This window comes from Peromyscus eremicus, chromosome 1, assembly GCF_949786415.1.
Source record: "Peromyscus eremicus chromosome 1, PerEre_H2_v1, whole genome shotgun sequence".
In the NCBI taxonomy this organism is placed as follows: domain Eukaryota; kingdom Metazoa; phylum Chordata; class Mammalia; order Rodentia; family Cricetidae; genus Peromyscus; species Peromyscus eremicus.
Window position 1 is genome coordinate 137,967,591 of NC_081416.1, and position 24,689 is coordinate 137,992,279.

General features: G+C 39.3%; 1 protein-coding gene and 1 long non-coding RNA gene across 2 annotated transcripts; one reads left to right on the forward strand and one right to left on the reverse strand.

Moving 5' to 3' along the window:
- Window positions 1-1,364: 1,364 nt before the first annotated feature.
- Window positions 1,365-24,444, reverse strand: LOC131919361 (uncharacterized). The gene is made up of 3 exons (XR_009381237.1): window positions 24,387-24,444; window positions 12,217-12,255; window positions 1,365-1,673 (listed from the first exon to the last, which is right to left on the reverse strand). It is a non-coding gene; the product is annotated as an uncharacterized LOC131919361 (long non-coding RNA).
- On the forward strand, window positions 16,916-20,254 carry LOC131919352 (UDP-N-acetylglucosamine--peptide N-acetylglucosaminyltransferase 110 kDa subunit-like). Its single transcript, XM_059273533.1, has one exon. The coding sequence runs from the start codon at window positions 17,036-17,038 to the stop codon at window positions 20,144-20,146; it is 3,111 nt and encodes a 1,036-aa protein (XP_059129516.1). The 5' UTR covers window positions 16,916-17,035; the 3' UTR covers window positions 20,147-20,254.
- Window positions 24,445-24,689: the final 245 nt, after the last annotated feature.

Genomic DNA, 24,689 nt, shown 5'->3' on the forward strand with positions numbered 1-24,689 from the left:
CCACTACTAATCATTATTTGTACCATCAGAATTTATTTTATTTACAAATTCAGGTATTTCTTTAGGTGTTTTCAAAGTTCTAATGCCACCTGCCCTACAAAATATTGGTGGTTGCAAAAAAAAAAATATTGACTTGGTTTTCTTGTTTAGCTAACCCCTGTTTCCTTGACTTTTGTGACTTGTGTAAAATCTGGAAATCAGGCTAGTGATAACACTACAATCTTCCAAGCCAATGAAAGGAGACAGAAGCAGATGGAACCCTGTGACTTCAAGGACAGCTTACTATACAGAATAAGTTCCAGAAGAGCCAGAGATAAGTGAAACCCTGCCTTCAAAGTAAATAATAAAGCAGTTAATTTATATGGAGAACTTTCCAGGCATCCTGATATTTGTGCCAAAGAAAGTCCCAACTGCACTGTTTCACTGATGTTCTTGCTGTTAGGAATCGAGATGTGAAAGATATCTTGAGAAACTAAGAGGGCACCAGTATCTTGTCAGCCTGTTTTAAAGTTCTCCAAAGATGGCAGAAGCTGCAGAGGGACTTGTCTGCAGCAGTATTGAAGGTTTCAGGATGGTCACCACCTCCTCACAGTATTACACAAATTGAGATATAAGCATACTTATCTGCTCATTCCCACATTGCAGCAAATTCAGCCACACCAGGATAGCTCTTGGAAGTACTGCATGGAATTGCTGCAGGCCGCAGCAGTTCCCGTTTTTTCGTTTAGTTAAAAAAAAGTTTTTATTCTCTCTAGGACAGTGAATATGTAGATAAACTTAAATTTGGAGATGACTGAAAGATGATAAGTAATGATTAATTAATATTAATATTTAATCAATATTGTACCAATAATATATATATTTATAATCAACAGTCTATATAGATGGCAGGCTGAGGATTAGTTTAACCACCTAATAGGTATAGTTGTATATAGTTAGAATATGTCTATCTCAAAAAGGGAGCAGAGGAGTAACAAAAAAAAATCTATCATTAGCTAGTATGGCATAATATGGTCAAAAGTGTCTGAATACTATGATTGTGACTTATCAACAAGAAATGGTTAGTTTGGAATAGTAACTCCAACTATTAATCTTTGGTTAGTGGTATTAATTTGGTTAACCTGTATTTTAAGGAGGAATAGTTAAAGAGTTACCTATGTCATGAGCACCTGTGGTACCAAGGCTGCAGCTGAAGCTTACCTAATTTAAATTTGTAATCAATGCAATATTAAACCACTAGCTATGAGAAAACAGTAATAACCTGTGTCAGGGTATACATAGAAAGTCTTACATACAGAACAATTGTCATAAGTACATGAGGAGAGTATCTGATAGTACATACAATTCAGGATCATGGACATAACTTATACAATTAATAATAGAGCATTTTGTTCAGTGCAGTCCAGCCCCTGTGCTGGAGAGTTCAGTTCAGAAAGAAGGATACAGGTACATGACAAAGGGGCTGAAGAAGTTGTCCATGGTTGCTTCCTGCTGAGACAGGGGGCAAAGCTGCAGGTCTTGAAGGCTGGAATGCAGTGGAAACCCAGGAAACATAGGCTGTTTCAGGCTCTGTGAGATACATGTAGCAGGCTTTCTTTTCTCATGGCTGGAGGGCATGTTGCCGGGCTGAGTTGGACAGCACATCCGTGTGGGCTGGACGGTGGGATGTAGACCTGCAGATAGATAGCATGTCCGTGCTCCAGAGGATGAAAACATGTAACTCTTTAAATGATTAGAATTTCGGCTGGAAACAAATATATGTATTAATGGTAGAACATGCAACTGAGGAGTTTCAAAGATGAGGAGTTTTAAAGAGAAGATTTTTTTCTGTTAGATGTACCTATGGAATATTAAATGCATGGTTAGCAGATGAGAGAAGGGGATATCAGGCCAGGGAGAAGGAAGGCTCCTTTCCCCCAGAGAAGAAAAAGAAATTTTTTAAGTGGGAGATAAAAACTGTAGTTAGGTTGCATTCCTCCTGGTCCTTCTTGGCTTGGCAAATTTTGATCTGCTAGAGCTTATAAGAACCTTCTTAATAGACAAAATCTTAGATATGTTAGCAATATAATAGTGGTAAATTTTATCAGAGCAAAATTATGAATCCTTGGAGCCTCAACAAAACATCAGGATAGCCAGAGAATGAAATCTGAAATATGTTATTTATATATCTCTCAAGCCTCATTTATCTTTTGACAAAAAGTAATAAACATTTAGAACAGAATTATTAATTTTAATCATATTTCTATAAGTTTTATATCATTGATGAACAGTTCATCAAAAGGATCTGAAATTGTATCAATTTATTTATATTTAAAGCTTAATATTTAAGAATCTAGAGGTAAATAGTAGCCTGTATTCAGACTGGCAGCTTTAGAGCGCCTTTGTCCTCCAGTGGCCTCGTATATGGTGTGACCAGGCAATTCAGGATTCATAAAGGCGGGTCAATGTCCTGTGAAGATATGTAAGCATATCCTCTTCTTGACATAATGAAAACATCAGGACCTTTTCAAATACCAGTGAGAAGATTGTAGTGGCTTAGGTGTAACTTTGTGTCTTGGCCTGGGGGTAATAAGGAATGCCCATAGTGGGAGATATGAAAAAATTAAGCACCAATTCTTAAGACCTCTTGAAGTATATGTAAGGCTGTTGTCTGTATATGAGCTCTAGGCATTCCTAAAATTGAAAAGCAGTGAGATAAATGGTATAATACTTCTCATTTCATAACTATAAATCATAAGGATGTAAGGCTTGTGGGTGAGCGTCCATAGGGAGAGAATTTGTAATTGTTGGACAGACATATGAAAAGGTGCCAGTATATCCTGTAGAGCTATCTGCCAATCTATATACTCATAAGTTTTATAGTTTGATATAATATCATCTGTGTAATAAATGTATTGTAAGATATATGTATATATACATATATACATATGTTATTATTAGGTTGGGGGATTGTGAGGAAGCTATAATTGACAGTTAGTCCTGATAGTCATTCTGTATATATAAAATGAGGAACTCTGCTCAGTAAATGAGTCCTGGATAAACAGAACTCGAATTTCCTGCTCTGTATGTCACCTTTGACCTCCATCATGGTAGGGTGAGTAGGCAAGTTAAAAGCGAAATACTGACAATCTTTAGGTTGAGGTGGTATGGTAAAGAAGCAATCTTGCACATCTATGACGATTATTTTTTTGGTTTCTGGAGATGGATAGCAAGCCAGGCTGTGAGATTACCCTTGGCTTTAATAAATTTTACTTAATTTCTTAAGGTCTTGTAACAGTCTATAAGCCTGATTTTCATTAAACAACAAATATTGGGGAGACTCAAGGGCTGGTGGGGGGCTTTATATGCCCAATATTTAGAATATGCCATAAGTTTATACTTGGCCAATCTTTTCCTGAAATATAAGAAACATTCGTGCTTATGTCTAGCAAGCCAATTATTTTCTTTCCCTGCATTTTAAGTGTTTAGTTGGTCTGGAATATTTAATTTCTGAACCCAGAAAGCCATATCGCTAGAATCCAAACTGGCAGCTCCTGTAGGTGTTACCCTGTATGAATCTGAATTGTTTTTGTGGGGAGTTGTACAACAATCTTAGTTTCTTCAGTAAAGTCAGGATCAACCTTCCCTGGGACAGTTTTTAAACCTTGTACAGCAGAGGAGCTATGGCCTATAATTAGCCCCAGTGTCCCTTCTGGGGAGGTCCATAGACTTTTGTATTAGGGCATATATAAGTTCATTCTTAAAGCCTATATATCTGTCTCAGACCTCAATAAAACCTTTATCCATAGATCTAACTTAGGCATACATCCTCAGTATCTCTAGGTTATTTACTGAGATTCATGTATCATTTATAACATATCTAGATGTTCGTATCTTATATTTCTCTATCCCAATGACTTGCACTACATATATATTAAACTATTTCTTAACATTCTTAAACATTTTTTACATCTAATTCTTTATATCTTTTTAAAAAACTTTACATCTAAAAGCATTTTTGTATTTAAATCATCAGGAGATATAGATGACTGATTATTGAGAACAGCCAATGTAAAGTGAATTTCTTTTAATAAAGAAACACTAAAAGGTCATTTTGAAATCTGTGAGGTGAACTATCTTTTATATGAAGTTAGATAGCAAGGCAAATTATCTTTTAGGCCTGGTAAATGGGGATATAATCTAAATTTTCTCAAAGCATAGTTTGGACAAAACCCTGGCAATAAGAGGTGTACAATGATCTTAATCTCTTCAGTAAGGTTAGGATCAACCTTTTCTGAGACAATTTTTATGGCAGTTTTTTCTAAAGCTTAAACATTTTAAATGCTAGGGGGTTAAGTAATGAACTGGTTATATGAAATTTAGCATACTTAGCATGTATACAAATATGATTTTGCATACATTAGAGAATTTAATCATTCATAAGCTGATCAAGTTTTAATTTGTATCCTAATAGTTATCTCTAATAGTTTATAGCTTAAGTACAGCTTATCCTTAACAGCTTACAGTTCAGGTCGGCCAATCAATCAATAAGTTTTATTTTTTAATTATATTTAATTAAAGTAAACTTATTTTTTAAGAATTTATAAGTTAGTTGTCCTTATAAGCTTAGAACTTAGGTTTTATACCCGTCAGGTTTAGCCTTAAAAATATTAAGTTTGTACTGAAGTTATTTTAATATAGAAACAGGAACTCTTATTCAAAAATATAGTATATGAGGAGAGGAACAACTTAATATATCCTTTAAGGAATATCATGAAATGAGATAAGCACAGTAAAAATCTAAAACAGAGGAGGATTTTTTTTAAGCAGCTGCAACCAGTTAGTCCAGTCTGTATTAAGCCAGATAGCCACCGGAAATGGCAAGGTGAGGAGAAGGGTGGAGATGACTCACAGGCAGAAGTGAGCTGAGATGCAGATAGCAGATAGTTAGGTTCAGAGAGAAGGCAGCAGATGTTTAGGATTCCAACCCCCAAACGTCTTCAGGGGTCTGATGAATCCATACAGGTCATAGTAAGGTGTCCCCTAAGCAGGACCTGTTTTTTTGAAGTGGGTTAACTGAAGTTCTTCTACTTGGCCAAGATTTTTGTAAATTACCAAGAATGGAAGAGGGAGCAGTATACGTAAGCACAGGAAATAAGATAACTGCCCTCCAGATACAAGTGAAGGTTTATGGGGTAGTGCAACTCTGACTTAGAAGGATAGCAGCTGTTCTTTACTTGGCTTCCACAGAAGCTACTTTTTGTCACTCTCACAATTCCCACAGATATCACATAAAGAGGTTCTTAGAGGCTCCTTCCCTATAGTGACTAGGGAGAAGACAGGAGCTGAGGGAAGCAGAGGCTTGGGCTTTGGATCCTCTGCAATGGAAATTGCGCTTTGCATTTCTTTCATCTTCCTCATCAAACTGAAGTGGTAGGCCTAGGTGGGGAATATATTAAAATAGTACTTTATACCTGTTCTGGGCAGCCAACGTTACTGGAAAAAAAATTAAATTTGCTTCCAAAGCCACATTTTCATTTTTGTAGATCTTCTCCTCCTTGACAGTATAGTGTACAGTGCTGATTTTATGGTCTTTGACCAGGAGACGGTGATATTACTAGGTCAAAATATATTTATTGGAGAATTGTAATATATTCATGCTTCAGAGTCCGAGTTTGTCTAGCTGTTTGTTTGTTTTTTGCATATTCAGTAGGGATCTAGTTTGCGAAGGTGTAAAAGTGAGTAGGAGAGCTAGAGAGATGGTTAAGCTATTCAGAGCAGCTGTTGGTCTGCCAAAAGCCTGGAAGCTGGTTTCCAGATCCCAAGTCGGTCAGTCACCTCACAAGTGCATGTAACTCCAGCTCTGGGAGTATCCAATGCCTCTGGAATACTTGACACCTCTTCAAACACACACACACACACACACACACACACACACACACACACACACACAGAGAGAGACAGAGAGAGACAGAGAGACAGAGACAGAGACAGAGACAGAGAGAGACAGAGAAAGACAGAGAGAGAGACAGAGAGAGGAACATATACGTGTTTAAAATTAATAAACTCTAGCCAGTTGTGGGCACATATCTTTAATCCCTGAATTCAGGATGTGGAACCTGTTGGATTGTTGTGATTTCAAGACCAGCCTGATCTACCAAGTGAATTTAAATACCAACCCTGTCTAAACAGTGAGAACCTGTTCAGAAAGAGTTAATAAATAAATAAGGAAATAAGCAGAAAATCTACATCCTAGCACGTCTTTATTTTCTTGTGTATTTTCTTTTTTTAATTAAGGAATTTTTTATTCATTTTACATACCAGTCACAGATCCCCCTCTCCTCCCTCCTCCTGTCCCTCCTGCTTCCCCCCTTAACTCACCACCCATTTGCCGGATTAGAGCACGTCTTTTTTTAGGAGCATGATTAAAGAAATTTCAACACTGCAAGATCCCCCAACAGTTTTATAAAAACAGCAATTATTATGTTCATAGTAAGGTTTTCAATTTACCTGAACACATTTGAAATTTTAAAAATAAAAATAAAATTAATCAAGTAATATCTGGTTAACGCAGAATGTTTTTTAATTCAGTATCTTTTAATCATTATTGATTTTTCCTGACAGTGCTTTCAAATGTCTAGTGTTTTTACACCTTCTCTATTTTGGGTTACATTTTTCCTAAGCAGCCTTTCACTACTGTATATAGAAAGCAAACGGTGAGTTAAGATTATATAATACACGTTGACCACATAAGTGCTTTGAATTTGTTCCTGGCCAATTTAATCAGGGGATTGTGACGCCCCTCCTTTACCATACTGACAATAAGAAAGCTTAAAGCTCATGGCTGCCTATCTTATGTCATTAGGTTCAGAAAAGATTATTGAGTCCCTGCAGCCTGGCAAACAAGCACGCATGCGTGATTACAGGGTTGTACGGGCTCACTAGCGCAGGCTGGGGGTTGGGAGAGTGATGAGTGAAATCAGCGCAGCAGCAGTCCTGCTCAGAGGAGAGGAAGCCAAAGACGCCTGCCGCTTCCACCTGAGGAATGGTCAGCGAGACAATGCAGCAGCCAAGGTCAGCTCCCTCTGAGTCCTGTTGTGTCTTTCATAGGTGGACTTTTTCTTTTTCTTTTTTTTTTTTTTTTTCATGTTAAGGGTTGGGAATTTGTACGGATCAGAACATTATTGTATAGATCTAAAAATCTTTGGCTCTGAGGAATCACATCAGAAATCTATCCTGTTAGGACCTGGCTTCCTTTGTCCTACCCTCTGTTGTATTAGCTGCAAAATGCTCCTCCCAATGATCCCTCAATCTGTCCTGTCACTTCGGCTCAATTCTCTTCCTGGATGAGCATTTCCATTTCAAAGCTTAGGCAGTATTGTGGAATATCGTTGTGTGGGAATAGGGGCAGTGATCCGCCGACCAAAAGGAACAATTGTGATGTAGGTGTGTCCTAATGGAAGTTAAATTGGGTGTCTTCTTTGCACAGGAGTGTGTGAAAGGATGAAAGCGGGTAAGAATTAACATATAGATTAACAGTGGAGTGGGAGGTCCAATAGACCACAGTCATTTAGACCTGCCAGCTCTGAATGGTTGGAAAAAATAGGTAGTATGAGTTCTGACACTATGATAGTTATGATAAAGAAAGGGGTTTCCGAAATGGCTGTAAGAAAGAAGGACAGAGGAGAGAGAGAGAGAGAGAGAGAGAGAGAGAGAGAGAGAGAGAGAGAGAGAGAGAGAGAGAGAATGTGTCCATTTTAAGGTCAGAAGTGAGTGAGTATGTCGGCAAAAAGGCCAGTGTGTGAAGAGGTGGAATTTCTGTTACATACAGCAGTCTATATAGTAGTACTGGAAGATAAACATTTTTCTATGATATTGTAAGGTGATTTTGTTTGAACATTGTGGACATTTTACAGTGTTTTGTGTTTTTATTTTTTTGTTTTTTGTTTTGCTTGTTTGTTTGTTTTTTTGGTAATGCTATCTGTAATCAAAAAATAAACTGTTGATTTGGGAGATATTTGATTTGGATATGTTATGTTTTACCTTTTCTGATCCCCTACCCTGAATGAAGTTTATAAGATATGCATATGACATATGGAACATATAAGTCCACAGGGACATGTCTTTTCTTTTCTGGAATTATATTATGTTCTTCATTTCAAAATGGTGTGTAGATTTCAGATTTTAGAAGGTTTTTCCAAAATACAATGGAGTAGTAACCCATGCCAGCACCTCTCTCAGGTTTTCCACACATTGTTACTTTTCCAGAGCTGCTAATTAACACAGATACAGCACAGTAGTAATATACCAGGCCGTTTCTGTGTAGCTTAACTTGAAATTTAGGATGGCGATACTTCCTGCTTTTTATTATTTTTTTTTTGCTACAGTGAGGTTTGTGTGTGTGTGTGTGTGTGCGTGTGTGTGTGTGTGTGTGTATGTGTGTGTGTGTATGTGTGTGTGTGTTTCTATATAAAGTTACAATTACCTTTTTAAATGTGTGTGAAGAATTCTGTTGGAGATTACATTGAACATGAGAATTGCTTTTAGTAGAGTGGCCATTTTCACAATAATAGCCCTAGCAATCCATGACCTTGGGAGGCATTTCAGACTCTGGTTTCTTCTTAAATTTAGTTTTCCAATTTTTTCAATTTTCACTGCAGACTAACATTTTTCTATATGTATTTTATATATGTATATGTGTGTGTATATCATAACAAAATTGTTATATGTTTCGCGTAAACTAATGTGTTATACACAATTTATATATAGTAAATATTATTGTTTCTATGATTTATTTCTCAACATGCTTGTAATTTAGGAAACCTACTGAATTTTGAGTGTTAATTTTTTTACACTATGACTTGGTTGAATGTACTTATCAGCATTAAAAGGTTTCTGATGCCGTATTTAGGATTTTTTACATAAGGAATTATATTTTATTCAAATGTGGATACTTTGACTTCTGCCTTCCCAATTTGTAGCACCTTTTTTATCCTTCATTCTTCTTGCTGCCCTAGGACTTCTAATACAGTACTGAAAAGGAGGGAGAAGAGTGAATATCCTTATCCTGTTCTGAATTTTAATGAAAATCCTTTGAGTTTCTCTTCATATAGCATGACACTGGCTCTGGGCTTAATGTATGTCTTTATTATGTTGCAGTGTGTTGTCTGTATTCATGACCACATTTCTAAAGAAAAATGATACTTGTTCCCTGGCAGCCAACAGTGCCAGTAAGTCCTAGGGTTAAAGCTTTGAGAGCCCCTCCATCCTCCTTGCTTGGGTTTGTACTTGTTCTTGTGAGGATTATATATGTAACCAAAACCGTGGAGTTTTTGTTTGCAACAGCCTTGCTGTGTGTATGGGACAAAGTTTCCCAGCATTCCCCCTCATACTCCAGCTCTTATTTTCTTTCCACTCCCTTTTTCTTTATACCCTTGAAACCTGAAGGGAAGTGTTTTAGATATCTCATCTATGACTGAGGACTCACAGTTGCTTATTCTGAGTGCTTTACGTAGTTATCATCTAAGCATTAGTGATCACCATCTGCTGTAAGATTCTTGTCTAAGCCAGGCAGTGGTAGTGCATGCCTTTAATCCTAGAACTTAGGAGGCAGAGGCAGGCAGATCACTGTGAGTTCAAGACCAGCCTGGTTGACAAAGCTAGTTTCAGGACAGCCACAGTTCAACAAAGAAACTCTATCTCAAAAACAAAAGCAAATATTGTCTAGCCAAGATTGACCGGCACAAATTCATGGACATAAACATATATATTTAAAACGGAGTTTGACAAAAATGGAAGTATAGAAAAATAACATCAATGGGTTCTCTGCTAGGACCTACAGCGTCCCTAGTCATGATTTTTTATTGTATTTTTCAGTAACATGCCTGAATTCCCTCCTGTGGAGGAGGCCTCAATTCCAATCAAGAATGTGGTTGGTTGCTCACAGCATGGTCTTGACATTATGGTACTGTGGGTATATTTTGCCTGGCAGGTTATTATTGCAGCATATAAGGTTAAGCCAAGGATCAATAAACAATTAACTTTCTTCTTGTCCAGAGTCTGAAAAGCATTTTCTATCACTCTGCAAGCTAGCCAGAGGGTGAATATCGTGGTTAGTTCAAGGTTAATTTCTCTATGTCCAGCAAAAAAAATATGTGATGCTTTCAACCACATTATCTTACCATAAAGTGTTGAGAGGCAACCAAAAACAATTACAACAGCCTATATAGTTTTAGATGCTTTCTGCAATTATCTAATCAATAACTTCTGAAAGAGTAACACTTGTCTGTCACTGAGATTTCTATTTAATAACTCATGCCTTTTAGGAGTAATGATTTTAAAAATGTTAGATATTTCTGTTTGAATGACTTAAGTGTGTGTGTGTGTGTGTGTGTGTGTGTGTGTGTGTGTGTGTGTGTTACATAAGGATTCTTCATCTTTAGTTTTGGTTTGCACATCTCATTTGCCTCCTGCCCACCTGATGCCCTGTCCCCATTTCTACTCACATATTTAGCTTCCAGTGCTGGTTCTATGATCTTTTACATCACATATATTCTAATATTTTCACTTATTATTATTTGAATTAGTATATAAACAACTGTATATGTCCACATGTACCTTATTCATGCACATTTCATTTTGGATAAACCTCATTAACCATACTACCCACTCCACCACTCACTTTAATCCATCTGCTTCCAAAAATTCCCTCTCTACTCTTATTTCTCAAGTATACTAATACTCTACTCTTAATGCATCCCTCTCTGCCAATGACAGGTTTCTAATTTTCTATTTTCCACAGGGGCTTCACATAACCACATAAAACAAAAGAATTTAAGTAGGACCCTCGTGTGAGTGAGAACATGAAATATTCAACCTCTGGGGTTTGGGTGGTATCAGTGTGGTTGTTTTTTTTCCTTTTCCATCTATTAACCATAAAATTTCATAAATTAATTTTCTTTGCAGCTAAACATTGTTCTATTGTTTATGTATCTCATATACATTTTAAAAACATTGTTGTATGAATTATTAGAATGTGTCTGTATATGTGTGGGTATGTGTTGTGTGCATGTGCATCAATAGCACCCATGTGAAGTCAGAGGACCACCTTCAGGAGGATATTTTCTCCTTCTACTATTTGTCATCTGAGTATTGCACATTTATCCTATTTGGCCATCTTTTTGGAGAGAGAGAGAGAGAGAGAGAGAGAGAGAGACAGAGACAGAGAGACAGAGACAGAGACAGAGACAGAGAGAGGGGGATCTTATTTTCTTTTTTATCTTTAGTTTTTATTGAGAAATTTTTTATTCATTTTACGTACCAACCACAGATCTCCCTCTAATCTCTCCTTCAGCTCCCCTCCCACCTCCCTCTCCAAACCACTCTCCATCCCCTCCTCCAGGAAGGTAAGGCCTCCCATGGAGAGTCAGCAAAGCCTGGTACATTTACTTGAGGCAGGTCCAAGCCCCTTCCCCCTGCATCAAGGCTGTGCAAGGTGTCTCACCATAGGTAATAGACTCCAAAATGCCACCAGGGATATATCTTGATCCCACTACCAGGGGCCCCTTAAATAGACCAAGCTACACAACTGTCTTGCTTATGCAAGAAGGCCTATAGTCCAGTTCTATGTAGGCTCCACAGCTGTTGGTCTAAAGTTTGTGAGTTCCCACTAGCCTGGTTTGGTTGTCTCTGTAAATTTCTCCATCATGATCTTGATGCTCTTTGCTCATAGAATCCCTCTTCCTTCTCTTCGACTAGACTTCTGGAGTTCAGCCTGGTGCTTGGCTGTGGGTCTCTGCATCTTCTTCCATCAGTTACTGGATGAAGGCTCTATGATAACAGTTAGGGTATTCACCAATCTGATTACGAGGGTAGGTCAGTTCAGGCACCCTTTCCACTATTGCTAGTCTAAACTGGGGGCAAGAGGGTGAGCAATAGAGGGTCGGGGATGGGGGATGAGAACATAAGGGAACAGCATGGTCAAGGTGGGCAGGGACAGAGTGGGAGAGCAATAAAAGATACCATGATAGAGGGAGATACCAGAGAGATAGGGAGAAACCTGGTGTTAGGGAAGTTCCCAGAGATCTTATTTTCATATATAAACTATTTACATGTGTTGGAACCATAGTGTAATCATTATATATGTATATTGTATTGATATCTAAGCAGGGTTGTGAGCAGTCACATCTTCTGAAACATTCATAAACTCTTTGTGTTGCTAAACTTTAATTTACTCACCATTCATGGTTGCTCGTGTAGGAAGCTGAAAGGTCACATCTTCAAATACAAGCAGAAAGAAGAAAGCTTAGATGATGAGCAGTAAGCAGGGAGAGGGAACTGAAAGCAGCACAAGTCTTTTAATCCCCAAACCCATGCCCTGTGATGTACTTCCTCCGCAAATGCTACAACACCTAAAGCCCATCAAACAGCCACCGAGGCACCAAGTATTCAAAAACGGGAATCTGTGGGGAACACTTCTTATACAAGCCATCACAGCTACTCTCTAGCCTGCCATGCCTACCAATAAGTTCAACCACTTTCACAGGCCCCAGGAAAGTACCGAGGAACATGCCTTTCCATTGACCAAACCGACCACAGAAAAAGACTGGGGCGAGGCAAATGATATCTTCTTGCAGCACGTCTTGCTGTAGGAGAGAAAAATGTACACTGAGATCTCTGAGGAAGATATTTTCTTTTCCATAGTACAAATTTAATATGTAAAATAATTTTTCAAATGATAATATTTTTATTAGGCAACCCTGGGTAACCTGAACTCACTATGTAGACCGGGGCATATGCTTTAACTCACGGAGAGCCTCCTCTGTCTTTCTCATGCTGGGATTAAAGACATGTGTCGCCAGACCAAGTCTCAAACGTAATATTTATTACCAGCATTGTTTATCCTTTATGTCTCCTATAAACTGCTACACGGGCTCTAAAGTAGACAAGAAGCTGACTAGGACAGCATGTGACTTTTTGGTTGTGTTTTCTTGGGGCATTTGATGCTTAGAACAAGTCTTAACACATTCACTGATAAATGAATGCAGGCAGACACTTGGTCTCCTTGGGATAGCCCCTGCTTCCTTATCAGTTGCTTTGGAACTTTATGAACCTCGTTCCCATGCTAGTTGAAACTCTTTCAACATGATCTCACATATCTGCAGCTCACTCAGTAATGTTTATTCTGCCTTCATTGTTTTGTACTCCCTGATATTCATAAGGACGTCTAATTGTGTTCCATACCTGATACTCATGGGGACCTCATACTCCAATAACTAAGTGTCTCTAAAGGCTCTGATGAAGGGGAGAGTAGTTACTACAGGTAATTAAGGTTGTTTCTTAAAGAGAGATGAGTGGTATATGACTTAGTTTCTTCATTCCCATGACACTCAGACCATATCCATTCCCATGACACATAGCATAAAGACCCAGGCTTTAAGGGACTTTTCATTTCATGGCTAGAAGTCCTCCCATTGGGGCATAGTAGTGCATGTTTTTAATCATTTCACTTGGAAGTCAGAGTCAGGGATCTCTTGAAGTCAAAGGCTTGCTTGGTCTCCTTAGCTAGCTACAGACCAGCCACAGCTACATAGTAACCCCTGTCTCAAAGCAGCAAAAACATCAACAAAAAGTCTTTATCAACTTCAGCTGTTCTGATGCTGAATATTCACTAATTGTCATAGTTCGCTATAGAGGGCCGTTACTAGACCCCTGTCTTAATAATGAATTATAGTTTTTCTCTTTCAGTATATTAACACTTGAAGCTGAATAGAATTTTTATGATTTCTAACTCACTTCTCCCTTTTCAGTCTCTGATTCTTTACATGGGTTGCATGTCTTTGGCCCCGAGAAAGTGATCTTTAGCACAACTAGAACCTTTATATCCTTATCCTTGTATCTTGACAGCTATATGAAAAAAGCAAGCACCCAAGTATGGTAATACCCACATTTAATCTCAGAGGCAGACTCAAAGGCAGAGGCAGTTGGGTTTCTCTGCATTTGAGGGCAGCCCAGGCTACACAACTACATAGTTTCAGGTCATTTGGGAATATATAGTGATACTCTGTCTCAAAAAGACACAAGTCATTATAGCCCATCTTCCACTTTGGGTACTGAACAGCTGCCATAACTTGCAAAGGACCTTAACCCATATATGCTACTTTCACGAATGACAATATAAACTTTAGTTCACCAATCTTTTTAGGGAGAGTTCCATATTTACAACTTTGGGACTATTCATTTCGGAGGCATTTCTGTTTATTCCACAAAGGGAAGATACTGGTATTTCCCTTAGAACATTGCATTCTCAGATAGCTTCAGTATAATTAAATGTCATTTCAGCCATACATGCTACTGCCATTATAGCAACGGGCCATATCCTCTCTTGGCATTTGGGGGAATGTAGCCATCAAAATTTGCCCCATAATAATGCTGTTTTTCAGACACATCAGCCCTGATTGCATATATTATCTCCCATGTACAGGCCAGGCAACCACTCCTTACCAACTGATCTTTAATAGTATCAGTCACTGTTCATGCACAGATTTTGTTGCATGACATTCTGTGTGCAGTAATTTATGTCTAAATTTTCCTCACTATATAATCAATGAGTATCATTTTATACAATTAAGATTTATTCATGTTATTTCAAATATCAGAATTTTGTTCTTTTCCCATGTGGAGGGGGGAAGTCAAATGAAATTAGGTGTGCAAGGATGTGGGCAGGATCTGAAATAATAGGGGGAGGGAAAGAATATGATCAAAATGTATAATATGACCAAAATAATGCTGAAGAAGTATACCAGTGGAACTGCTAAACTAGATGGCAAGAACCCCATGAGGCCTCAATCAATCATACACTAAGGACTCTAGGCAACAGTGAAAAGCTGGGAGCATGACAGGTAGTCTTCCCCAGGGAAGATCACAATTGGTTTTCCAGTACCTATTGGCCAGCCCTGAAAATATACATGCAAGTAACATTATACAGACAGTATTTAGGAATATATATATATATATATATATATATATATATATATATATATATATATATATATTTATATACCTATATGCATACAACTATTGGGGGAAAAGAGGTCATTAATTTGAAAAAGAGTGTGGAGGGGTATTTGGAAGGTTTTGAAGAGGAGGAATGGAACAATGTAATTTTTTGTGTGGGTGGCTTTCTTTTTTAGAGACAGGATAGTTTTCTGTGTAACTATCCTGACTGTCCTGGAACTCTCTCTGTAGACCAGGCTGACCTCAAACTCACAGAGATCTGATTGCCTCTGCCTCCCAAGTGCTGGGATTAAAGGCATGTTTCACTAATGCCTAGTGGGAAAATGTAATTTTTTAAATAAATTTGAAAATTTTACTTTTTTAGAAAATGTAATTAATTTAATTAATTATATAAAGAAAAAGCAGTGTTTAAAACCCTCAAAGATCAGTCCATTGATTGTCACGTATGTCAACTTAAATCTAATCCCTGGGATCCATGTGGTAGAAACAGAAATGACTATTTTAGGTAAACCTTTGTCTTCTAAACATGGAACATGAAATTTTCGTGTGCATGCTTGTGTGTGTATTCACATGCCAATATACACAAAAATAAATAAATTAATGTGTCCTTTTAAAAATAACTTGCCGGGCGGTGATGGCGCATGCCTTTAATCCCAGCACTTGGGAGGCAGAGGTAGGTGGATCTTTGTGAGTTCGAGGCCAGCCTGGTCTACAGAGAGAGATCCAGGAAAGGCGCAAAGCTACACAGAGAAACCCTGTCTCGAAAAACCAAAAAATAAAATAAAATAAAATAAAAATAACTTTACTATTTGTTATAATTGTGCTTCTGTATGTGCTTTTTTACACAAAACCTTTTTGAGCTTTATACTAAAAACAGTTTTTTATCCTGTGGTATATTTTCTTTCTTTTTATTTCTTCATTCTATCAACATTTATTTATTTGTTTGTTTGTTTGTTTGTTTGTTTGTTTGTTTTTAAACAACATCTTACATACTACAGGGTGGCCTAGAACTTACAATGTAACAAGAATCTCCCTGAGCTCCTGGTCCTTGTGTCTCCACCTCTAGAGTCCCAGTGTTAGAAATGCTCCACACTAAGTCCTGATTATGCATTGTTATAGATAAAATCCAAGGTTTGGCTCATGCTAATTAGGAACTCTACAAACTTTCCAGTGGAATCTCACAGGGTACACTAACCACACATGAGAGTAGGATCCATGCTCAGCAGTGGATAGAAAACACAGAATATATTCAATGGTACTTCTGTACTTTTTTTCTGGTGTTGCTTTGCTTTAGCATTTTTGGTCTTACTCCTTTTGCTTATACATTCTGGTTTCTGATTTTGTATTTTTAATGGGTTGTGTGTGCATGTGTGTGTATGTTTCTTTTATTTTCTTTATTCTGGTTTGTTATATTCATCTGATTTTTGTTTTAAAAAGTAAGATAGAAAGAAAGTATCTGGAGTTGAGTGGGTGGGGATTTGGGGAAAATGTTAGAGGAATTTGGAGATAAGTAATTCTGGTCAGAATATATTGCATGAAAATTAATTTTAATTTTTATATATATGTTTTTATGACTCATACATGAGTCATATATATGACTTCCTTCTCATCTAGAATATATCAGGTACTTCTATTCATCTGCTAGTCTGTTTCAAAAGTTCAAGAGGAAAATCTTTATATTTCAGTTTTCACATTGCAAACTTTTATCACCTTCTGAGGTAACATCCATTATCATTTCAGCAAAGCTGGATGATAATTATCTTCCATTACAAATACAAAATTAGGTTGCACAAGTAACAACGAATTACTACTCTGAAAATGATTCTAATAAATTTTACTCTTTTGTCTCAAGACAGTGAGAGATAAATCTCTAACAAGAGTTCCTAAGATTCGAGTCCAGTATCCACTGCCGCACCTTAAGCCTTCTAAAACACGGATACGGCTGCTGCCCATTTCCTGCTACCTCTAGAAACACTCTTGCCAGTAGTGGCGGCAGTAGAAGTCAACTACCCACTGCTTGCTCTGTCTCAAGAAGCTCCAGATGGCGTCTTCTGTGGGCAACGTGGCCGACAACACAGGGCTAGCTGAGTTGGCACATCGCGAATATCAGGCAGGAGATTTTGAGGCAGCTGAGAGACACTGCATGGAGCTCTGGAGACAAGAGCCTGAAAATATTGATGTTCTTTTATTACTTTCATCTATACACTTTCAGTGTCGAAGGCTGGACAGATCTGCTCACTTTAATACCTTGGCAATTAAACAGAATCCTCTTCTAGCAGAAGCCTATTCAAATATGGGGAATGTGTACAAGGAAAGAGGGCAGTTTCAGGAAGCAATTGAACATTATCGACACTCCTTGCGGCTCAAGCCTGATTTTGTTGATGGCTATGTTAATCTGGCATCAGCCTTGGTAGCAGTAGGTGACATGGAAGGAGCAGTACCAGCTTACGCATCAGCTCTTCAGTACAATCCCGATTTGTACTGTGTTCGCAGTGACCTGGGGAACCTGCTCAAAGCCCTGGGTCGCTTGGAAGAAGCCAAGGCATGTTATTTGAAAGCAATTGAGACACAACCAAACTTTGCAATAGCTTGGAGTAATCTCGGCTGTGTTTTCAATGCACAAGGGGAGATTTGGCTGGCAATTCATCACTTTGAAAAGGCTGTCACCCTTGACCCAAATTTTCTGGATGCTTATATCAATTTAGGAAATGTTTTGAAAGAAGCACGCATTTTTGACAGAGCTATGGCAGCTTATCTTCGTGCCTTAAGTTTGAGCCCAAATCACGTGGTCGTGCATGGCAACCTGGCTTGTGTGTACTATGAACAAGGCCTAATAGCCCTGGCCATCGATACCGGCAGGCGAGCTATAGAACTGCAGCCACATTTCCCGGATGCTTATTGCAACCTAGCAAATGCTCTCAAAGAGAAGGGCAGTGTTGCTGAAGCAGAAGATTGTTATAACACAGCTCTTCGTCTGTGTCCTACCCATGCAGACTCTTTGAATAACCTCGCCAATGTCAAACGGGAACAGGGCAATATTGAAGAGGCAGTCCGCCTATATCGCCAAGCATTAGAAGTCTTCCCAGAGTTTGCTGCTGCACATTCCAATTTAGCAAGTGTACTGCAACAACAGGGAAAGCTGCAGGAAGCATTGATGCATTATAAGGAAGCCATAAGAATCAGTCCGACATTTGCTGATGCTTATTCTAATATGGGAAACACTCTAAAGGAGATGCAGGATGTTCAGGGAGCCTTGCAGTGTTATACTCGTGCCATTCAGATTAATCCTGCCTTTGCAGATGCACACAGCAATCTGGCTTTCATTCACAAGGATTCGGGGAATATCTCAGAAGCAATAGCTTCTTACAACACAGCTCTGAAATTTAAGCCTGACTTTCCTGATGCATATTGTAACTTGGCTCATTGCCTACAAATTATCTGTGATTGGACAGATTATGATGAGCGGATGAAGAAACTGGTTAGTATTGTAGCTGAGCAGCTGGAGAAGAATAGACTGCCTTCTGTGCATCCTCATCATAGTATGCTGTACCCTCTTTCTCATGGCTCCAGGAAGGCTATTGCAGAGAGGCATGGGAATCTCTGCTTGGATAAGATTAATGTCCTTCATAAACCACCATATGAACATCCAAAAGACTTGAAGCTCAGTAATGGAAGATTGCGTGTAGGATATGTGAGTTCTGACTTTGGGAATCATCCTACTTCTCACCTTATGCAGTCTATTCCAGGCATGCACAATCCTGACAAATTTGAGATATTCTGCTATGCCCTGAGCCCAGATGATGGTACAAACTTCCGAGTGAAGGTGATGGCAGAAGCCAACCATTTCATTGATCTCTCTCAGATTCCATGCAATGGGAAAGCAGCTGACCGCATTCACCAGGATGGAATTCACATCCTTGTAAATATGAATGGGTATACCAAGGGTGCTCGAAATGAGCTCTTTGCTCTCAGGCCAGCTCCTATTCAGGCAATGTGGCTGGGATACCCTGGGACTAGTGGTGCACTGTTCATGGATTATATCATCACTGATCAGGAAACTTCCCCAGCTGAAGTTGCAGAGCAGTATTCTGAGAAACTGGCTTACATGCCCCATACTTTTTTTATTGGTGATCATGCTAATATGTTCCCTCACCTGAAGAAAAAAGCAGTCATCAATTTTAAATCCAATGGACACATTTATGACAACCGGATAGTTCTGAATGGCATCGATCTCAAAGCATTTCTTGATGGTCTACCAGATGTGAAGATTGTCAAGATGAAATGTCCTGATGGAGGTGACAATGCAGACACCAGTAACACAGCTCTTAATCTGCCTGTCATTCCCATGAATACGATTACAGAAGCAGTTATTGAAATGATTCACAGAGGACAGATTCAGATAACCATTAATGGATTCAGTATTAGCAATGGACTGGCAACTACACAGATCAATAATAAGGCTGCAACTGGAGAGGAAGTTCCCCGTACCATTATTGTAACCACCCGTTCCCAGTACGGGCTACCAGAAGATGCCATTGTGTACTGTAACTTTAATCAGCTATATAAAATTGACCCCTCTACCCTGCAGATGTGGGCAAATATTCTGAAACGTGTACCTAATAGCATGCTCTGGCTGTTGCGTTTTCCAGCAGTAGGAGAATCCAATATTCAACAATATGCACAAAATATGGGCCTTCCCCAGAACCGAATCATTTTTTCACCCGTGGCTCCTAAGGAGGAGCATGTCAGGAGAGGTCAACTGGCTGATATTTGCCTGGACACTCCCTTATGTAATGGGCACACCACAGGGATGGATGTTCTCTGGGCAGGAACACCCATGGTGACTATGCCAGGAGAGACTCTTGCCTCTCGAGTTGCAGCTTCTCAGCTTACTTGCCTAGGATGTCTTGAGCTCATTGCTAAAAACAGACAAGAATACGAAGACATAGCTGTAAAACTGGGAACAGATCTAGAATATCTGCAGCAAATCCGTAGCAAAGTCTGGAAACAGAGACTATCTAGCCCTCTGTTCAACACCAAACAATACACAGTGGAATTAGAGCGACTGTATCTGAAGATGTGGGAGCATTATGCAGCTGGAAACAAACCTGACCACATGATTAAGCCTGTTGAAGTCACTGAGTCAGCCTGAATAAAGACTGCACACAGGACAATTACCCCTATACCTGAGCCTCAACCTTCTGGGGGAAAGGGAACTAGATAAGATGCTTTGTGTTTATCTGTACAGCACTGTGTTGCAGGTGGGTGATATATAATGATAATAGAATAGCACAGCCAGACTTGCCTCCTGCATAAGGAGAGATGAGATAAGAAACTGCTATTCCAAAAGGAATCTCTGTAGAGTGTTGCACCAAGCAGGTGGTGCAAAGGTCTGGAAGGTCTGGTCTCCCTTGGTCTTCCATGGGATACTTAATGTGTGTGGAAGGAGATAGAGATTGACCAGCCATTTTGTGATTCCATGAATTGATTGAATCTTCTGATCCTTTTTTTGTTTGTTTGTTTGTTTGTTTTTTCTTCGTATTTTGAGTATTGGAGCTTTTAAAAATGTTTGCTTTCAGGTATTTTTACTCATGTGAAGTGATATTGATTCTTCTGAGATAAGGTTTAAACTAAAATATTGCTTCCTGTGTTAGTGTGTGAACTCTGACAGGGTGACAGGAACCTTGCTGGTGTAGTCTTTTTATAGTTTTATAAACCACTGGAGCCTGTATCAGTTATTTTAGTGTCTGACCTAATGCTTGATGCTAGCAGTGCTTTATTGATTTAGATGGTGACTCAGATTTTTCAGGCTCTTTGGCATTTCTTTTCCTTCACCTCCCTTTAAATTCACCTGTGACTGCTAACGATTCCAAGTCTTGTTTCAAACATCCTAGAGTGTTTCTCTTAAACACGCCATCTAGTGCCAAATGAAAATTCTTAGGAGTGGATATTAATCATGAAGGGCACAGTTGTGGTACTGTTATTGATAACAATGTAGATGTTTTTGCCTATTTTTTTTTTTACCTATTTCACCAGTGGTTAAGCCTCTGACTGCCCCTCCTCTGCTGCTTCTAAAAGTGATGTGTGTGATAAGATTTTTACCTTCCTTTTTAAAGTTTTTTTTTTTTTTTTTTTTTTTTTGGTTTTTCGACACAGGGTTTCTCTGTGTAGCTTTGTGCCTTTTCCTGGAACTCACTTGGTAGCCCAGGCTGGCCTCGAACTCACAGAGATCCGCCTGGCTCTGCCTCCCGAGTGCTGGGATTAAAGGCGAGCGCCACCACCGCCCGGCTTAGTTTTTTTTTTTTTTTTTTTTTTTAAGTGAGTCCCATTCTTCCTATTTCTTTTAGGAGAAATGAAATCCCAGGTAAGTATAAGTATTCAAATATTTGATTAGTAAGTTGTAGTTATCTCCAGTACATTATTGTTCACTGATAGATTTTGAGGTAAAAGCTCTGCAGGACCATCTCTATACAGGCAGTTATTTTTCAGACTGTGTTTGTGTATAAGTCTCTACGTTTATGTATTCAGCCTTGGTAGTAGTGAGTTTGCATCACTACTTGGTTTAGAGTATAAGTTAGATATTTGCCTTGCTCAAGCTTGAATTCTTGTGTTTCAATAAAAGGCAGAGGGCTTGAGGCTTAAACAAAGAAGCCACCATATGAATATGTTTGTACTGCTCTATTGCACTTCCACTGTGCAGTCACAGGTCAGTTTCATGTGTTAGTGCTTTAGATTATGTCTTTCCAAAGCGCCTAGGCAGTGCACCTGTTCTGTAGCTGCAGCTGTTACCTGACCTTAGCTGACAAGTTATTGATAACTAAGAATTTGAATTTGTGATCCTTACTGCTAGTTAAAACCTAAGCAAGGAGTCTTGTGTGTAATTCTGAAGGAGAATTACATTGTAATGATCTGTGTACTTTTAGTAATGGAAATCAAGGAACACCAGTTAAGAGATTTTTTTTTTAATTTACTTTTTAACGGTTAAAGGTTGCCAGCATGGTTACAGGTAAACTGACTTTTCAAATTCACAAAACTACTGAATGTGGGATTGGATAATAGACTTCCAGTGCCACTAAGGCTGTGATCTGTGGCCATTTTACATGGCACATCATTCCTCCTATAGATATGAACTTCTTCCTGTCAGGAAAAGTAGCCGCTCTGGTTGAAGCTTTGCTTATTGTAACAGGCTTTTATTTCCAGGTAGCATGTCTGTGGAAGACTTAATTCTGATAGAGTTATAGATATTACTGGAAAATAATTTGTTTTTTTTCTGTTTTATTCTGCTGCTTTATTGAAAAAAATAAAGCATTTAAATTGTGCTCCAGAAATTCAGATGTTGTCTTGTGATCTTTAAACAATAAATGGATGATTTCCCACTAAAAAAATTTACTCTTTTGTAGTATTTTTCCATCCATTTAACTATGAGTTACATTATATTGTTTTTTTTTTGTTTTGTTTTTTTGGTTTTTTTTTTTGGTTTTTCAAGACAGGGTTTCTCTGTGTAGCTTTGCGCCTTTCCTAGGACTCACTTGGTAGTCCAGGCTGGCCTCGAACTCACAGAGATCCGCCTGGCTCTGCCTCCCGAGTGCTGGGATTAAAGGCGTGCACCACTACCGCCCGGCACATTATATTGTTTTTTAACACCTAAATAATATTTCATTGTGTAAATGTACCAAATTTTCATTATCTATTCATTCATTTATGGACAGCTAGGCTATTTCCTATTTCTAACTAATGTTAATAAAGCAGCACCAAATATAATGAGCAAGTGTCTCTGTAATAGTATATAGATTCCTTTGGGTATATGCCCAAGAATGGCTCATCTGGATCTTGAGGTAGATCTATTCCCAGGTTCCCTAGGCAAAACCACACTGATTTCCAACGTCACTATACAAGTTTGTATTTCCACCAGCAACAGATAAGAATTCTTACACCACTTCCTCACCATCGTGTGCTATCAATTGTTTTAATGATATTGGCCATCCTGAGTAGTGTAAGATGAAATCTCAGAGGTTTTAATATGCATATTCCTGATGAATAAGGATGTTGAACTATAGACAAATTGCTAAATGGTCTTATTAATAAAAAAATGGAGCCAGAAATTGGGGTTGACAGATCAAAGGAATAGAACAAGCCACAAGCCAACCTCACCTCACTGACCCTCCACTTTGAAAGAGACCTACTTCCTGTATATCCATGCCTATATTCCTTTCTGTTCTGCTAACTCATTTCCTCTCTACCCAGCTACATCACTCCTCTTCCAGCCCAGCTCTGTCACTTCCTGTCTGTCTGTACATCTTCTATGATAAAAAAAACCTACCCTTCCTGAGTTCAAGGCTCTCTGCACTCACTGCTGTGTTATACAGAGATTCCAAGCTCTGAGCTTGAAAATAAAGGCTCTTTGCTTTTACATATGGGATTTGGTCTCCTTGGTAGTCTTTTGGGGTTCCTGGTGCTCTGAGCATAACATCTGGGGACTCATGCAGGATCCCCCAAGCCCACTGGGACCATGGCCCATAGAGCCTGAAGCTGGCCGGTAAGTGTCTGTCTATCTGTCCTGTCTGTCTGTGTTCAGTTTTATTTCTATGACTAGCCGAAATCGGTGATTGTGATCAGGAATGGTTAAGGGCAGATCTGTTGGAGAACTGTGATCACAATGTCCTGGAAGATGTTTCAGACCCCAGTGGTTGGGTCAGAGAACTCCACATCTGTTTATCTGTAGTGGGGCAGAGACCTCCCATATCTCTTTGATTGAAGACAGAGGGCCCGAAATCTGTAGTGAGGTGGAGACCCTCATATCTGTTTCCTGGGAAAATTGTATGCCTTTCTGTTGGAATTTTCTGCCTATACGAATGTGTGTAAATGTGTGAAAAATGTGGCCACAAGTATGCATGATTTATGCCTAGGCTTGTGTATGCATTGTGACTCCTGTGGACAGTCTTTGGGGCCAGATGGACAGCAGAAGGGACAGAGAGTCCCTTTGATTGAACTGGGACAGACTAAGAGTACTCCCCCATCACTTCCTTACCCTCTGACCCAGAGCATAGGCAGCAGAAGACAGGGGACCACATTGTTGTGGTGCAACATTGGTGTTGGCCAGGGTGGCCCACGGGCTGTTGCAGGGACCTGGGGTGCCATTGAGCCGCTGAGAGCTAGGGTGAGCCATGAACACCATGGCCCGAACATGGCAAGTTTGAGGCTGGGCCTGCACAGGGAGCTATGGGGTGGAGACTTTGCGGCAGGGTGCTAGTGGTGGCCAGGGAGGCCCAGAAGCTGCTGTGGGGACTAAGAGCTAGGGCAGGTCATGAGCACCTCGAGGCTCCGGCTTCAGGGCAAGACCACAGGGTAGAGCAGTGCAGAGCAGGTGGGGCCTTCTGTAGCTTGGAGCATACCTGGGTCCTGTGTGGCTCTGGGCTGATGGAGAACTGCCCCTCTGTAGTCATAGCTCCAGAGGAACCTGGCTGGGGCATAGAGTCCCTTCTAGTCTGACACTTTCATGCACTTGGGAATCTGAAGTTGGCTTGGCTGTGATCTTTTGTCCTCATGCTATACTCCTCCTCCCATGCTGATGAGTGGGGCTCCCAAGACCTGCTCCAGGGCTGCCTACTCCAAGGGAGGAATGGAATGTCACAGTCTATGGTTGCTAAGCTAAGGCAGCTATGTAATAATGCTGTAGCCAGGGCTGCCTTGATCAT